This window comes from Haemaphysalis longicornis, unplaced genomic scaffold (assembly GCF_048455015.1).
Source record: "Haemaphysalis longicornis isolate Haplotype H1 unplaced genomic scaffold, Haemaphysalis longicornis Haplotype H1 scaffold_2, whole genome shotgun sequence".
Taxonomy (NCBI): domain Eukaryota; kingdom Metazoa; phylum Arthropoda; class Arachnida; order Ixodida; family Ixodidae; genus Haemaphysalis; species Haemaphysalis longicornis.
The window spans coordinates 204,835,608-204,853,898 of record NW_027526295.1 but is presented as its reverse complement, the minus strand read 5'-3'; the positions used below and the strand labels follow the sequence as shown (position 1 = coordinate 204,853,898).

General features: G+C 45.6%; 1 protein-coding gene across 2 annotated transcripts in view; it reads right to left on the bottom strand.

The window, feature by feature from the left end:
* Positions 1 to 363: 363 nt before the first annotated feature.
* Positions 364 to 18,291, bottom strand: part of LOC144169807 (ATP-dependent RNA helicase DDX42-like) — a 51,287-nt gene continuing 33,359 nt past the window's right edge. For both annotated transcript variants that reach the window (XM_077699164.1, XM_077699165.1), the window contains exons 13-19: positions 14,828 to 14,908; positions 10,453 to 10,554; positions 9,534 to 9,635; positions 8,942 to 9,066; positions 7,873 to 7,989; positions 3,078 to 3,293; positions 364 to 1,106 (exon numbers count right to left, since the gene is read on the bottom strand). In XM_077699164.1, the coding sequence (XP_077555290.1) occupies positions 747 to 1,106; positions 3,078 to 3,293; positions 7,873 to 7,989; positions 8,942 to 9,066; positions 9,534 to 9,635; positions 10,453 to 10,554; positions 14,828 to 14,908 (1,103 nt within the window). In that variant the 3' untranslated portion in view covers positions 364 to 746. The remainder of the gene's footprint in view (positions 1,107 to 3,077; positions 3,294 to 7,872; positions 7,990 to 8,941; positions 9,067 to 9,533; positions 9,636 to 10,452; positions 10,555 to 14,827; positions 14,909 to 18,291) is intronic.

Genomic DNA, 18,291 nt, shown 5'->3' with positions numbered 1-18,291 from the left:
GTAGCCTTTTCTTCTTCTTTAACTGCTTAATTTAGACTTTCTTTGATCCGTCTGCAACGTTGTACTAATTGAAGAAAAGACTAGTTTTCTTCACTCGTTACGAAGCTGACTAAGCTTTTCGTTACTCATCTAACTTTTCATTATTTAAAACATACCGTTCTATGCATGCCACCAGGAGTTAATCTTTACTAACTGCGAGCAAATTCCACTTTTTGGCTTTGCTTTTAAGGCTTGGATACAATCGTGCCAAGATACGTAACTTGCGTATTGTTGAAGACAAAGAATTCCGACATGGTCCCACTGCCAACAAATCTGCAATGCTTCAAAATGCTTCGCTGCCAGAGCAATCGATGAGACAAAGTCCATGGTTTTGGTAAATGTTTAATGTAAGAGCATGCGAAACTGCAGCATGGGTCGCACCGCAAATCTGATAACAGAGGGGGAAATAAAATGGCAAGCTGGGATATGAGGTACAAAAGAAAAGGGAGGAGGGAGGATTCCGATTGTGTTGAAACCAATACCAGCACAGTAAAGGAACATCCACTAAACATCCAGCAAACATTATATATTACCGAAACACGGAGATGACAACCAGCACAGCAACGTAGAATTTGTTTCTTCGACGTTCCGGCCTGAAGTAGATAGCATGCATGGTTGTTACTGGAAGTTAAAGCTGGTTTCCGAACAAGATCTGCAAACAAGGTCACACGGAGGAGTGAAAAAGAAATGTATTCAAGGTGAGATGATCAAATGTCCCAACGCGATTTCCTGTTCCTTCTCCTTGACGTGTCTTCCTTGGGTGTGCCGTTGCTGTCTTGATGAGCTTGCTGCTGTCTCGAAGAGTCGTGGCTGAAAGACCGCTGGTGGCTCGAACTGTCCCGGCTCTTGGAGTCACTCTCGCGTGACTCGTGGCGAGAGTCTGCCGGTGGTGGAGGGGGCGCCGGCATGGCGAAGGGCAGCACGGGGGCTGCCGGTGGGGCGAACGGGGCGGGGGGAATAAACGGCAAGTGCCGTGGCGGAGAGGGGGGTCGGCGGGGGGGTGATTGCGGCAGCCCCAGCTTCCACGAGGTGTCCGTGGCAGCCGTGAACTGCGACTTGTATTGAGCCTGCAAATTGTATCGCGTAGCAATCCCACATGAGGAGCGTCCTTGCACCCCAAATCAGTCAGCACACCCGGTTTCAGTGAGCACAGTGAACGGTAACAACTAGCAGCACGCAAAGCACGCCTGCTGTTCTGTAAGTCATACTTATCAGAAATAAGCTGCCCAGTTAAGGGATCACGAGGCAAGTAAAACTATTTTTGTTATTTAGGAAACAAATTCAGTCAAATTAGGAGAATTAATGTAGTTAACTAACCCAACAGCAATAATTAAATCAGTTTAAAAATATCTTCTATACTGTTTGAGTTGCGAGACTAATTACCTTCACTAAGTTGCCCCAAGATCAATTAACTAATTAGGCAAGACACCAACAAGAATTTTATGCCAGCGTGATCAGGAAGGTCTATTCTGTGCAAGGAAGCTATTAGATTATTGCTTTATTTCTTCTAAGTATCCAAAAAGAAAGACAAGTACCACTTTCTTTTTGACATGAAACTATTTGTGATTTCGAAAGGAAGGTGAAACGTTTCTTGTTCTTTCTTTATGCCTAAAGGATCTAATGCAATAATCCAATAGCTACCTTGCACAGAATAGACATTTTTGATCGCACTGACATAAAAATCTTGTTGGCTTCTTGCCTAATTAGTTAATTATGCTGAATGCAAGTTTAAGGCAATTAGACTTATAACTAAAAAGTATAGAAGGCAACCTTAAACAGATTTTAAATTTTTGGTTTGAATGATTAGTTACATAAATGCTCCTAATTTGATTCAATTTGTTCCATAAAGAAAATGTCGTTTGCGCTCCCCCCCCCCTTAACCTGAAATACGTCACTCGTCAAGTGCTGACAGCATTCAGAATTTTCGCTCCCTACTAGTTTCTTTTGCCATTTGCACCACTGGTGACTCTTCAACAGGATTGACGGCAACAGTGATAACACTGGCTTCATGAGGCAGCAGACAAAGCCCAGTTTTGGAAACACGAGTTAATTATAAAATAGGACGTGAGCACTATGAGGGGCGGCCAGTGGTACATAGTTTGCCTTTTCAAGAACGAGCATTGTCACAACCATTTTTTGGTTGTTACGACATACACTGCAAGTTGCACTATGCAAGGCTGCACAATGGCCTTATTAGATAGGGAGACTTCAGCATGCATATGTGCAAGTGGCATTCACCCTATTGCTTCCGGGATAACAATGCAAGCATGGAAATCCATACTAAAGGTGTTGGACAAGTCAATCTTTAGGTACTATGCTGAGCAAGTGGCCGATAGTTGCAGAGACGATCGGAAAGTGAGAGACAAGAAATAAGAAAACCAAATTTGTGGAGGGAGGAGGGAACAAAAAAAAAAAAAAAAGAGGCAAGGCAGATATATAAACGAATAAATGGAGAGAAAGAATGGAACCTAAATCTTCGTTAGAGATGTACAGAGCTGAGAAATTAGACATCCAAAAGGAAAATTTCTATGATAATTTTAAAGGCAGTGCTTTGCTTTTTGAGGCTAGAGCAGGTTGCTTGCAAACTAATAGCTTTGTTGGGAAGTATACACAAAGTGATGGGGTGTGCGTGGTCTGCGGGAAAGAAACAGAAACTATGCGGTACATAGTGTTAGAATGCGAGGGTATCCATCCAAATCTACATGAGGGAAATATTCGGCTTCCAGAAGCCCTAGGATTTAAGAGTAGCACAGAGGGAGTTGAGGCTGTCGAGGCGACAAAAAAGAAGTCTGGAATGCTGATGGACGAAAAGCAGAGAGGGGAATATTGCCTAGGGCAGCTGCCACCAGTAACAGAAAAAATAAGTATTTTGTGCCTAATAAACTTTCATGCCTGCCCTAAGAGCAGCACTAGTATTAAACGAAGAGTCTAAAACATAGGTATATTAGTTTTTTTCGTAAGATGACACGTCATCACCCCGCTACAAAAGATACACCACTATCAATCATCATCATCATCACCACCACCAAAGCACCCACCTGAAAAGCGGCCCTCATGGAAGACAGCCTGTCTGTCTGGGGACCTGATCCATGGCGGGAGGAGGAAGACGGCGCCGCAGAGGAAGAGAAGCCGCCCCTGCCGCTGTCAGAGGAGTTCGAAGCAGCCACAAACCTTGGGCCCGACAGCACACTGGCCGTGTAACTGCCTTGCCCTGACATGGGACCGGCCGCGGGTGCCGGCCTCTGGCTTAGGCCCTGGGTTGGGCAAACACCACCAGAACCATCAGGCGACCAAAAAAGATGACGGCAAGGTCCCACATGACAGAACAACACAACCTATGGGATTAGACAAACCACGCTATCGCATAAATACCTCAAATAGTACCTCAAATAAATACCTCAAATACCTCAAACACCAACACGCACTATCAGTAACATGGATGACTTCAAGTGACAATTGTTTTGAGCGGTCCTATTTTTCCACAAAGACAAGCGAGGCAGAAATAAACTGTCACTTAACGCTGTCAGATAGAAACACCGTCCAATCTAGAGAGAGACATCAGCATCTCTTGTGGTAGCTGAAGGTTGTTAGCAAACCTGTCTTCCGCTCTGCAAACTCGTACTGAGACCACAGCATTCACATATAAATACAATAAAACCTCGTTATAACGAAACGGGATACAACGACAACAAACTAATGGATATAATGAAACCAACATGATTCCCCTTGAAATGTATGGACGCCCATGTAATTAAGACCTAATTTTAACGAAGCAAAACTTTCCTCACAATGGGTATAGTGAACCTTTTTTTTTTTTTTTTCGACAACGGGCATTTACTGACCATTTCGGTACCCGTCAGGTCAATTGTCTTATAGTGCGTGACGGGTTACATTGCATCTAGGATGCAGTAATTCAAAACTCGCGCTAGCTCGGGGCCAGCAACTCCAGCGCACTAAAATGGTTGCAAGCGCCTGGCAACATGCACAAGGGTGCGCATCTCTGGGGCTAAGGTGCCCGGGTTCCCAGTAGGGTGCCTGGATGCTCCTCCAGCCACTCTACCGGGATGCGGCAGACCTGCTGCGCCGTTTCTTGGGCACTCACAACGGCAGCGAAGACGTATTCAAAATCGCGGCTGCAGCTGAACTTGAAAGCCATCATTCGCTGAAGAAGACGCGGCAAAAATCTACCAGGGACTTTTTCTTTGTGAACTGGGCCGCCAGCTCGTGTGCTGTTAAGCAATCATGGATGACCTGTCTGGCCCGAATAAAGTAACAATTCTTTGCTGTTTTTTCTCACTTGTTTTTCTTGTTTGTGTGGGCTTCTGTGAGTTTTGGTGGTGAGTTCATCCTCTCGCATGTAAATTGTGGAGAGAAATGGACATTAGCTATAACGAAGTAACGGTTATAACAAAGTTTATACCACTCCCCCTTCAACTTTGTTAAAACAAGGTTTTACTGTAAATACCTGAAGGCAAGTACCTTGAATATGAAGTGCACCGTAAAAACGGTTTCCGGAATAAATCAGATCACCTGGTGGGCTCCTTCAACATGCACCTATTGCAATGTGCATGGGCATTTTGGTCTTTGTGTTTTTGCCTCCATGGGCTAGTTCCAAGACAGTGACATTTATGCCCAGAGACAAAATGGGTTACTCTGATTCCATAATGCACTCCTGTCCTTGCAGTGATAGCAAGGTGTTCCCAATATCAGCCAGACAGGCTGCACAAGAGGCCATTTCAAGCCAAGGAAGGCAGCCTGAACTGCTGTTCCTATAAAACTCTTCTATTCCTTCAATTGCTCCAGGCAGCAATACTAATGAACAGTTATGCCAACTGAACCACATCTAACGGCGAGCTCAGGCTGCGATGCTGCGCTTTGCCTTTGTTGAGGAGTGCTTAAAGGGGCCATGCAGACAAAACACAAGTTTGGCTCATTCGAAAGATTGATTCGTTAGAATCGTACTGGCACCACTTTTAACGCACACTTCGCTCAAATAAGCTATATAATTAGGAAAAAAGGAAATGGCCATGCGATCCACTAGCTCGTTTCCCGCAACAGAACCTATGATGTCATATGCCCAGCTGTGCGATTGGCTGAGGTTGGCAAAAGCAAACGCAAATCAGACAGGGCTCGTCGAACAAGCTATTTGCGCTCTAATTCAATGCATATTCATTTTACAGCAGTAAGAATGTTGGGGTAAATAATGCAAGTTACGAAAATACACGTAAGCATACAAGTACCAATGCGCACTGCTGTTGGTACTGGGCGCACTGTGCTTGTTTTAGCTGCACAGCAGCCCGCTACTTTTTGGAGTTGTCTTACACGACACTGGCCAATTGGCGTAAGCGATGCTGTCTTACGCGACCCTGTTTGTCAAGCATACCCCTGTTTCACGAAATGATCACTTTCTACCGTAACAAAAGCAAGCCAGGTGCAAATATGGTCAAAAACAAAGCAACAGCGGATAACTGTCCACGGCCGACTACGGTAGTTCCATCTGGGAGGACTGACGGTAAGCAAGGCTGCAGAGCCCAATGACGCACTGGAAGTTCGTTTGGATATCCGCCCTCATGACTTTATAGTAGGGATGGGCGAATATTCGGTATTGTCGAATATTCGATCGAATAGCTCTCTATTCGTTATTCGCTTCGATCCGAATGCAGGTATTCGATATTTTCGAATTAATCGATGCTCCCGAATAGGCAGCTAAAAGCCAAGCTTTTCGGTCAAGCTTTCCGAGAGTTACCCCAGGCTTGGCTCAAGACCCACCAACGCGGACATTTCTATTATCAGTGCCGGCACTGCCGAGTTGCTGCCTTGCCTAGAGGTGCGACGAAGCTCTCGGCCGCCAGCACACTTTAGGTTAAAAAAAAAAAGGCGGCACTGAAACGACACCGCTCCGAACATAGCGGCACCAAGCCAGCAGACCTGTACAGGCCGCCATTTTGAATAGGCATGCCGCCATTTTGAATAGGCTCAGTGCGGCAGTACGCCGCACTAAGCGAGCCTATTCAAAATGGCGGCCAGCCACTTGCGCTTTACTTGGCTACGGCCGAGGATACTAGTGGCCACAATACTTTTTTTTTAGCGGAGCTTCTAGGCGGCGCTTAACTCTGCGAGTTTCTAGGCGGCGCTTAAACTTGTGAATGAGCAGCCGGCGGAAACTGCTGCACCAGAGCATGTGGCGCAACAGGCATTTCTTCATGAAAACTTGTGAATACAGCAAAGGAAAGCTGTGTGTAAGATTTTGCAATAAATGTTCAACTGGTAATAATTTTACACAATGCTGTGCCTACGTGAGTTCTAATTATTAGAAAAAACTGTGTACATTAGTCAGGTCACAAGTTGCTCATTTGTCTGTGATTTGCAATATGCACTATTCGAACTATTCGATTCGAAATTATTCGACCAAATCACTATTCGCTTCGAATTCGCTTCGAACCTCAAAATCTATATTCGCCCATCCCTACTTTATAGCAGACGTCACGAAAACACACGATTTGGCGGGAGACAGAAAATTTTAACTTAAATTGATTAATTTCTCAGTGAATACGGCAATGTTTGCTGCCGGACAAGCGCTGGGGGCACTATAAAGCAGAAAGTCCTTCGAATAAAACAAACTTTTATTTTGTCTGCATGGCCCCTTTGAGGGCACCCCCCCTTAAAAAGATCACGAATGCCAAATGCAAGTTTGGTTCATTCAAAGGAAAGCTTTGTCAGAGTAAAAATAATGCCAATTTCAACGCAACCTTCAAAAATTAATCTGGATAACAAGGCATATAGATGTAGCGGCGGAAGCATGCCACCCGCTTTCTTGCCAAGCTCTACTGATGTCACAGGGACTTCTTTGTGCGACTGGCACCGGCAACCAAAGCCGCCACCAAGAAACATTACTGTGCGAGAGTAGTGGTGCCTCTACTACCGTCTGATCGCACTTGAATGTCTGCTAACATAGAGTTAGCGCAGTACTTACTCCCTTTTTGGCATTTCCCCAATTACATCAGAGTTGAATGTTGTGTGGTGCAGGATTTGAATGTTTCTCAGCATTTATCTTTTTTCAGTTGAAAAAATCCCTTTCTGGGCTGTGCCAGTTACAAGAGGCTGGTTCTTTTAAATGAAACAGGGTTGCACTTTGTCGCCATGATTTCTTAACCCTTTGCGACATGCCTTAGGATGTAACCGTCGGAAAAGCTTGTAGCTGCCTGTATATGCATTTGATAACCAAACTTTCACTTAAAAACCATAAACAACTCGATCTCATAAGTAGTTAATAAATTAGGTTGTGTCCTAATCGTAAACACGCTATCATAAATACGACAACCGTTTCCTAACCATTGCTACAATAGAAAACGTATACACATTATTGTGATCTGTAGGCCTTATATATTAAGGTAACAGCTTCAGTTTTGCTTTAATAAACATTTGAACTAGACAGAAACGGTAACATTAATTAAAGAACACCTACTTGACGCGCCGTAGAACGCCAAGGCGTTCATCTTGCTCCCTTGTTTTAATAAGGCATTGGTGGATGGTAAAGGAGCGGCATTCGCGAGATGGCAGCACCATTCCGTAGAGCGGGAAATGCGAATGCTGGCTGAGAGGCTCAAGTGTGGATGACTACGATTGTAACTCACAAAAATGCTTTTAAAAGTCGCGTGCACAATTGTACATGCCGTAACACGTCAAACAGCTGTCGCAATGACCTTCTTATGAAGAATAACTTCTGTAATTGGAAAATGTACACTTGACTGCTTTCTTTTTCCTCTGCCAGTCATAAAATGCCACAGAGCAGAGAATGCAATGTAGCCAGGATGAGACTCGGAAGGCACTCACGTCTTCGGGGCAGCCCAGGCCTGGGCGCTCCCTGGTTCTAAAGCCCAGTCCATGGCCTCCCACGTTGAGTTTCTTGCCCTTGCCTTGCTTGAAGCGGGACTTTTTGAACCACTGGCTCTGTAAGAATGTGTTTCATCAAACCGGTCATTGCTGGCTGTCATGGCTGCACTTTCGGGACTGTGCAAAACCCCCTACAGCGCGCAAGCATGTTAACACTAGCGTGGGTGCTTCAACACCGGTGGTTGATTGGCCCGTAACTACTAAGCACATTGTAAACACTAACAGACAGACAGATGTTCCTGCTGTAATAGTTAAGTGCCCCATAACTCGTAGGCTATGCTTACTAACTTGGCAGTGTTTGGGAACCGTTCTCCCTTTACATGTCAGAGGTGCACCATTGCACGTAGCCTGCGCTGATTATAAAAGTGCAACTTTTACAAGCTTTCCAAGCAAACAAATGCGAATTCTTTATAGTACTGTCAGACCAGCTGAGTAGCAGAGGAAAGAAATTAAAGCCATTCCACTCAATGCGAATGCTGTCAGAAGTGCAGAGCAGTGATTCACCATAATGGGCTGTAGCACTGTTATCCGTTCACTGCTACCACCCAATGAAAGTCAAATTTCCCGCCTTCGCAGAGCTCATGCACCCACTGCCTGAAACTGAACCAGCAAGAGTTCTGTTTTTTTTTTTTTTGTGTGCTTGCTTTTCCTCCCACACGTGCCGGCGTTGCACTGCCACTTTTTTTCCCTTACTATCGTAAAAACCAACCCAACGAGCGTTCCTAACTAAATGAACGCAGGCGCTGCCAACTAATTACGTATATTTTGCCTCAAATGTACTTACAGTTTTCTTTGTACTAAACAACAGGGAGATGTATGACAAGTGCCAGTGACTCACGAGTTTCGAACACTCATGACTATATAAACCGCTTCGCTTTCGGAGCGTCTGGGTTGCGGCGTGACGACAGCCACTACAACGGAACGCCGTGTGGCTCTACTTTGGGTCCAGCAAGCGAGCTACGACGACCCCTAAAGTGCTCTGCACTGGAGCTGCCCAGCACCGACTGACCTGCATGGCGAGGTCCATGAGGCTCTGGGGCACATGTTGGCTGGCGCCCTCCAGGTTGCGCACCAGGTGGCCCGCAAACTCCTTCTCCTTGTCCGTGATCAGCGTGTACGCGACACCCTTCTCCCCTGAGGTGGGTAGGGAGAGGGATGGTGGGAAGATGCATCTCCTTCCCCTCTCTCTCCTCTCTTTCTGTCTTCCTCCAGCCCCTCAAATGTTTCTCTTCTCGTAATCTCTTGAACATGAAATGCTACTTGCACAAGACCTGGCTTGTAACAGCAAGTGCCGGAAACTGAACAACAAATCATGGGGGCAGAGGCGTGTCAGTCCTCTTTATTTTCCAGCCTCTGTTTCCCATGAAGGGCGATACTGCAATCTACTTTCTCATTTCACTTGCCATCATGACCCACCACTGCCTCTGTTGAGGAACAGCATCATGATCCCACTCACAATTCTGAAGGGTGAAAGGGGGGGGGGGTCCCAATGATGACAAGAGTGCCAACGATATATGGATAGATGAACCTTGCTTGGAGACAGGCATACGTCATATTTCATTACAATAACAACAACAAAAAGAAAAGTGGTTGCTTTTTACCTGCTCGGCCAGTCCTGCCAACTCGGTGGGTGTGAGTGTCAATGTCCCGAGCGATGTCGTAATTCACTACCGTCTTCACGTGAGGGATGTCCAGACCACGCGCTGTTCAGGAGAAAATAAAAAATAAATGAAAATTCACTGTTGAGACATAGTAGGCTGACTGTACTGTGGTCAATTCATGCGACAACAAAACAAAAAATGTAACTAAGTGATGTCCGGTCTCATGACAATGCTACCCATTCATATGAACACCCAACGTCCCGCTTAGGCCGACTAAATTTTATGCAGCTCCTTTGCCCTCTGTGACATACACCGTACATGAAGGAATTATCCTCGGAGTCAAATTGCTCCCCTTACTTTCGCACACACAAAAATGCAACCACAAGGTATTTTTTCTGTACTGCATTGGGTCGCTAAGATCATATACTCCATGCCTCAGCACATGCCAGAGCCCTTGCTAAACTAGCCACATTATATAATTCATCTGTCTGAATAAAGGCAGACCATTTTCATACCCAAAATACTTTCTGATGTCAGCAGTTGCCCATGAGCATTAGTGAAATCTATATAGCTATACTCGCAGCCAACTAATTGATGTGGCCTAAGTAAACTACACTTAATTCGAGACTGCGTTTTTACTCTTGCACCCTCCCCCCTCAAAACTTGCCATCCTAAAAAGTCACGGGGAAGTTGGAATACTCAACTGACACCACCACAGAAAGAGGAAAGTGAAAAGCTGAGTTCCTATGCAAAAGTAAGTTCATATTCTTACAGTAACCACTTTGCTTTCCCTTTGGCACAACAGTGCATTGATAGAATGAAGATTTTATGGAGCAAGCTTTAGGCCCATAACCGCAACTTGCAACAAAGTTGGAGAGAAAAGCAGCGTAACATCATTTAACTCAGAAACACGACTTACCAGCAACATCCGTGGCCACGAGAATAGGAAACTCTTTCTTCTTGAAGGACGCAATCACCTTGGTTCGGTCATTTTGTTCCATGTCTCCATGCAAGAGGCCCACTGTGGGATAAGGGGCCAAAACGTGTTCACTAGCGATACAAACACAACGCCAGTGCCTCAAATGTGTGCATGGATGCACAAAAGCATTAAATGCTCTAAACTGAGCTGGCAGAAATCACAGCATAAGAGGAACAGAATCACAACAACGTGTCAGCAAGCTTGCCTTGGACTCGATTGTTATTTCTGAATAGGTCTGCTATGTACAGTCTATTGCATGGATACCCAATGTTGAGCAAGTTTGTGACAATCGATCATAGAAGAATTCACGAAAACATAAATGCACACAGCTTAGAGCAAACATGAGACATGCACCAATTGTGACAATCGATCATAGAAGAATTCACGAAAACATAAATGCACACAGCTTAGAGCAAACATGAGACATGCACCAACGTCTTGCCATCTTCTTTACTTCTAAGTCGTGCTCCCTCTCTCCTCTCTCACACCTTTAAGATACACTGCTTGATTTACCAGAATGTCAGTAAGCAGTAGGTTGGAAAGTTTGAGCCCCAGCTGGTCAGAAACACAATGTGTGCTTTTGTCTGAGTGCTTTTCAAGCATGCCACTTACAGTATACTCTTGCCCAGTTCGAGCAACATGCTGGAAACCTAAATTCATGTTGTCATTAGTTCCTCCATGAACATTAACTGAGGTAAACTTTTTTCTAGGGATGGGCGAATATAGATTTTGAGGTTCGAAGCGAATTCGAAGCGAATAGTGATTTGGTCGAATAATTTCGAATCGAATAGTTCGAATAGTACACATTGCAAATCACAAAGACAAATGAGCAACTTGTGACCTGACTAATGTATACATTTTTTTCTAATAATTAGAACTCACGTAGGCACAGCATTGTGTAAAACTATTACCAGTTGAACATTTATTGAAAAATCTTACACACAGCTTTCCTTTGCTGTATTCACAAGTTTTCATGAAGAAATGCCTGTTGTGCCACATGCTCTAGGTGCAGCAGTTTCCGCCGGCTGCTCATTCACAAGTTTAAGCGCCGCCTAGAAACTCGCAGACTTAAGCGCCGCCTAGAAGCTCCGCTAAAAAAAGAAGTATTGTAGCCACTAGTATCCTCGGCCGTAGCCAAGCAAAGCGCAAGTGGCTGGCCGCCATTTTGAATAGGCTCGCTTAGTGCGGCGTACTGCCGCGCTGTGCGAGCCTATTCAAAATGGCGGCATGCCTATTCAAAATGGCGGCCTGTACAAGTCTGCTGGCTTGGTGCCGCTATGTTCGGAGTGGTGTCGTTTCAGTGCCGCCTTTTTTTTTTTAACTTAAGTGTGCTGGCGGCCGAGAGCTTCGTCGAACCTCTAGGCAAGGCAGCAACTCGGCAGTGCCGGCACTGATAATAGAAATGTCCGCGTCGGTGGGTCTTGAGCCAAGCCTGGGGTAACTCTCGGAAAGCTTGACCGAAAAGCTTGGCTTTTAGCTGCCTATTCGGGAGCATTGAATAATTCGAAAATATCGAATAACTGCATTCGGATCGAAGCGAATAACGAATAGAGAGCTATTCGATCGAATATTCGACAATACCGAATATTCGCCCATCCCTACTTTTTTCCTTTCAAAAGGTATCACTGCTGCTAATGGATGATTTTGAAGGTATTACTTAGAGCACATTACAGTGAAGTGCATTTGCTGGCAATGGCACAAACATCCATTAACATACATTTAACCTTCATCGACGTCATGCAGGCTGCCTGACAGCCAAGATGAATGTTGGCAACCATGACACTAAACCCCAATGTAACCTGCTTTTGTTTTTAAATAACAAAAAATGCCATTTAAAAACAAGATTTGAACTAAAACAGTTACAAGTGGCATACCTTTTTTTTTCACTATCATGACACTTTGCGCCTGCGCCCATCTGTGTAACATATAATCTGTGCTGCTAGAGGACTAGATCAGTCCATGCAGAGATCAAAGTAAGTCTAAACAAGTTGAACGCTAACTTTTATTAACAAAAAAATAACCAGGTAAATGCTGTCAGTACTGTAAAAAAAAAAGAGACCATACAGCATGACCTTCATGCTAAATTTATGCTAGGATGGCGCTATTGCGTGGAAATAGTTGTAAAACCACTTGGGAGGTAGTCAGTGGTGCCTGGCTTCATTACAAAGACAGCGGGACTTGAAATGCTGTTGACCTGATAGCATTTAAATAGATTAAGTTAACCATAACAAGCCTTACGAATATTTATTTGTGTTTTAGTGTAATTTATTAAAATTAAATTTGAAGTTGGTAAAAGGTGTCTAACACGACTACTCCTACAACTGAACCTTGGGGAACCAAATGCCAGGCCCGTTCAACTTTTAAAACCTTCCATGCCAGCTTACACAAGAGGCCTTATGCGAAATCTGCTGCCCTCATGCGGCCACCGCGAGCACGGCCGCCTCGTTCAAGGGCTGAACTGGAAAGCCGAGCAGCTAACTGCGGAGTGTGTTGGGTGACCTGGTGTGTGCTGTTGTCCAGGATGCCCACATACTGTTGTGTGCCATGCTGCACACAAAGTGGGAACAAGGATGCTCAAAGGGAGAGAGGAAAGAACTAAGTCAAAGTATTGTTTATTGTATCATCGCAGGTGCCAGAACAACCGTAAATGTTGCTACCTTCTCTTGTATGGGTGTCACATGCGCTGCGAATCGTACTTGCTTAACCTTCATTGATGTAACAAAGACCAGAAGAAATATTTAATGCGATGTAAGAGGTGTTACCGAATAACTGCCTGCTTGTCTCAATCTGCCACTTACTTTGTGCTAACGCAGCGGTACTACTACTGCGGCGATTGGCGCAAATGAGATTGAAGAAGCTATAAATCAATATAAAGCGAATACTAAATGGTATGGCTATGTATGTGTGTCTCATACTGATAAATTGAACAGCAGTGTTGACATACATGCTTTGCGAGCTCAAGGCTAACTTGGCTGTTACAATTGGTGGCCTAACGTTCTTTATGTAGTTTGCAAGAATCAGTTTTTATGCGCCCACGACAAAGACAACTGTTTGCAATAGGTTTTGCATGCGATGTACGCCCACTCTGTTCGTACGAAATGGCACACGTAATGAGCTCGAGTGGGCGCTTGGAAGAACTCTGTGCCGAAGCTGCACCATTAATTGATCTGTGATAGTTCTTGCCATAAATAACTATTATCTGGCGCTATTAGACGACAACAACATAGGAAACGCACCGATGGGAAAGAAAAAAAAAACCCTGTGCCCTACAGATAAAATGAGAACGTGGAAAAAAGCGCAGTTTGGGCATATTCACACGCAGGTAAATGTGGATGCTCTAATTTGGCAATGAGCGCAATAAGTTATCTTTGAATAACGTTCTCAGTGCAGGATTAAGGGGGTAGCGCAAAAAGGAGGAGGGGGAAGGGGACGGTTGTTTTGTTGGCGACATTGTTCTGTGTGGTGACAACTGTCATACGCCCTTTCATTTTATGAAAGATTCATCTGCACAAGCTTCAATGGATGAACCGATCACATCGTATTTGCAATCACAAGCTAGCGCAAATTTTAAGTTAGGAAAGCAGGTTATTTTAAATAGACTAGTTTTTTTGCCCCCTCACGGCAATCATCACGTAAACTTATTTCCGAAGGTGTCGCCCCACTGCACTCCCTCTGGTGAACAAGCATGTAAGGCACGGCTGATTGCCATGAAAAGAGACCCCCCATTTAACATCAGGACAGCCCAAATTTGTTTACAGCACTTCACTAAAGATGATTGCTTCAATTCGGTGGCAAACTTGTGACTCCATTCTTAGTACCACTGAGGTTGCGTTTTGGATGCATAATAGGTCTCCGCGAAGCCGTACGGGAACCGGGGCAACACGCACAAGTCCCACAAACCATTTAAGAGTTATTTTGTGTGACGAAACACCACAAGGAGGACAGCAAGACAGCTCAACATGACAAAATGCATGTGAATCACGCGTATCAATGACCGGCCCTACCCTTTAAAATGGCAGGTTTGCTTCGGCTCAGACAGAGGGCGGCAATTTTGCATAAGGCCTATTATTTACTCAGGTTTATCAGAAATTTTGTACACATTCCTGCGCTTAAAAATTCCAACTTTCTTATGTAGCCCTAAGTATGTGCTCGAGAAATTTCAGCTGTCAATAGCACTGGCGAAAATCCTATTTCTCTCCCTGATTTGCAACTTTCAAAAGGTTGCCGTTTTCACCTCCTGAATTTAGAAAATGATAAGACCAGAAAACGAAGGAGCCTATGTTGTACCGGTATAATCAAAGCCCCCAACACTTACCAGAGTGGTCCTGCGTCTGGAGATTGTTCGCCAACTCTTCGGCGTTGGCCTTCTTTGTAACAAAGATCAGCACACTGCCCACTGCAGCCGCAAGGAATGGAAAGGAAATGCAAGACACTGTTAGCATGCCATCCCCAAACCGTGGGGCTCTGCAATATTTATCAGTCTCGAACTCCCCACGGACTTCCTGAGAAGCGATCCGGTTTTCGTTTTGCATACCGTATTTGCACGATTGTAAGTCGACTCAAATGTAGGTCGACCCCCAACAGTTGCATCTCTCTCTCGAAAAAAAAAAAAAAAAAAAAGCGAGAGCCGCCTAGAAAATTGTATAACAAAGAGAAGCTCTACCGTCAACCCAGATGGCGGCTCTACCATCAATGATCGATGCTCCCACAAGAGCCGTGCGCTTGCGGTACGCGCGGTAGATGTTAAAAAAGAACAGCTTTTGTATAAGCACCCGGAAAAACCATGCGCTGTGAGTTGAATGGGAAGAACACATTCGCTCCGAGATGACAACCATCGAAGCAACCGGCAGCGGCTACTGCCGCGCAATACCAAAACAAACAACATGGCGGCTGACGGAAGCGGCCGCGCGCGATTTACTTTTGAGCGACTAACCTCCCACCATCGCGTTCGGAAGTGTACTGAACAATGTGATATGATTTGGGCTACGTTAGCGCCGTGCATTGAATCAAGGGATTCGCTAATACTTATTTTGTTTACTAGAGACGAATAAAGCACTTCTTGATGCATTTTTGCATGCGATTCGTGCGCGCCGGTGTTGTACTGGTGACTTTTTCACGCCCGTGTCACCGATTCTGCGCGCGCGCGGAATCTATGTCGGTATGACGCATAACGAGCGCAGCAGTGGGAGGAGCCTGACGACTTGCCCCAATGGGGAGGCCTGCCCTTCATGGCAGCAGTTTGAAAGCGCTCAGGACAGCCGGCTGGCGCCACCGGAGATGTTTAGGCTTACCACGGTGGAAGATATTTGATTGGCGCTTTCCCTAGCGGCGGGGACGATGCTTTATATTGTCGTTTTTGACCACATTATCAGCTCCTTTCTTGCACAAACGCCTTCGTTTGTGCCTTCAGTGATACCTTAAACAGCAGTTGGAAGCGGTCGCTGGGGCTACGCGCACCTCTTCGCGGCTGGTGACACTGCCATGTTGCTGCCATCAATCGCGTAGCACGCAGCATGCGGATGGTATTCGTGGCAGCGTCAGCGCGGCGCATTTCCGCGAGCAGAAAACGCCCCATGCGGTTCACACTTTAGACCATAACCATGGGAACGAGGGTACAAAGCTGTCCCCACCTCGTAGCGCCCCCGATTTCTCGTTTCTCTTGCCATTGCTAGCAATACACGGTTCGATTTTAATTCTAAGTAGACCCCCCAACATTGGATTGTGAAATTTGAAAAAAAAAAAAAAAAAAAAAAAAAAAGGGTCGACCTACAATCGTGTAAATACGGTATACAGTGTAGACCATTTATAACGTAACCGCTTATAGTGCGGGACCGGATATAACGCGGGTTTTTGCGACCACCGGTTTGCCTCCCATAGAACTCAATGCATAAGCATACCGCTTAAGATGCGGTTGGCCGAAGCACAATACCGTTTATAGTGCGGTTTTTCGGCGGGTCTGCTGATCGACCGGCGCAGCTGAGGCATCGTTTTAGGGTAGCAAAGAAAAAAGAAAGGATGAAATCGGCCATCTGACGCAGCGTGCACCCCTTGCCCTCCTCTAACGTGGACACCCCCCCCCCCCCCAAAAAAAAAAAAAAAAAAAAAAGGCACCCTATAGTTCGCGCGTACCTGACTGATAACCACAACTGACCTTGCTTGATGCACCTCGGAAGATAGCGGCAGACAAGATCCGCGCGCGGCAAGTTGATTTTATTAATCGTGAACCGCATGGCCCGTTTTCGCGCACGAATCATGCACATCAGCGTCGGGCGTTTTTTTTTTTTTTTTTTTTTCGTGCTCGTATCGACGATTCCGCGCTCGCGGTGGCTTCTTCGCGTGGCAGTGGGAGGAGCCTGACGACTTGCACCCATGGGGAGACGCGTACCTAATGGCGGGAGATTCGAAGCGCTCCGAGCCGGCTAGCCGCGCCAGAGATGTTTAGGTTTACCACCGCGGTATTTTTTGATGAGCGCTTTCACAAGCAGCGTGGATGGCAGTTTATATTCCACTTTTCGCCCACATTATTAGCTCTTTTCTTGCATGAGCATCTTCGCTTGCGCCCCATGCGGCATTTCAGCGAGCGGTTAGAACTGGAACTGCCTGCACCGCTTCACGGCCAGTGCCGACGCCATGTTGCCGCCTCTTACCGCGCCGCCCACACCACGCCAGTTGTATCCGCGCTGGCGAGCACTGCACGTTTTCGCGATACCAAATCTACCACTCGGTTCACGCTTTAGAACGTTGTTGCAGATAAGCCACCGCTCTTTCCCTTTCCGAACATTCGAGCCGCGCGAAGCCGAAGATTTCCACCACCAGTACGTTGCGCTGATAAGCAGCCGCCTTCGGCATCGTGAACACAAGGCGGGGTAAAAAAAAAATCCCGCTGGCGTTCTTATCACGTCTTGCGGCATTTGTTCATAGACGCTAAAAACGCAGCCATGGTCTTTCAAAACAAACACAACGGAAGTTAAAGCCGCACTCGCCGTTTTGAGACTGCGCTTTTGCCCTGCAGCAGCGGCTGATGTTAAAAATAATACGAAATATAGACCGTGCCTTCGTTTTTAAGCGCTGTGCGTTTGAGTGATGATAAATATAGGTTGACTTGAGCGATAGGTGGCGATGTGGTTGAATTCTCGCGTGTTTTGGTTATAGTGCGGTACCGCTTATAGTGCGGATTTTTGCGGCTCCCGCGACATACGTTATAAGCGGTCTACACTGTATTTCTAGGGCGTGGTGAATCCTCTGGCTACCCGTGGCGAGTTTGTGACTACTGTAAAGTTGTGAGCAAACGCCCACCCCCGAAATATCACCCATCCCCCTTTAGGGGCAAAATATTCAATTTACTAAAAGATCCCAAAGATAGCCCACTCCTAAAATTGATGGCTTTAGCACAGATAATTGCACAATATAAAAGTGAATCATCTATTCATGTGTTTTTGCGCTCACTTATTAGTCTTTTCCACACTTCAGCCGAAAGTTGACCCATGTGGTATTTTTTCTTGATATCTCAGCGGTTTTGATTGGCGGTGCGGCCACTTTTTTTTAGTTTTTCGCACCTGACCCGAAAGATCGCCCATCCCGTATTTCTTACTTGATATCCCTGTACTTTGGGTGGGCATTCTTTCGGAACTTTACGGAAAATTGAAGATCCCCGATGTTCTAAGAGCCCCAAAGAAATTTAATGCTTCTAAGTATGCTTAATGCTTTTGATAATTAGGTACTTTTATCGCTTCCACAAGGGTTTTGACATTAGTAAGCGGACATGTTGCAGCAGCTGTC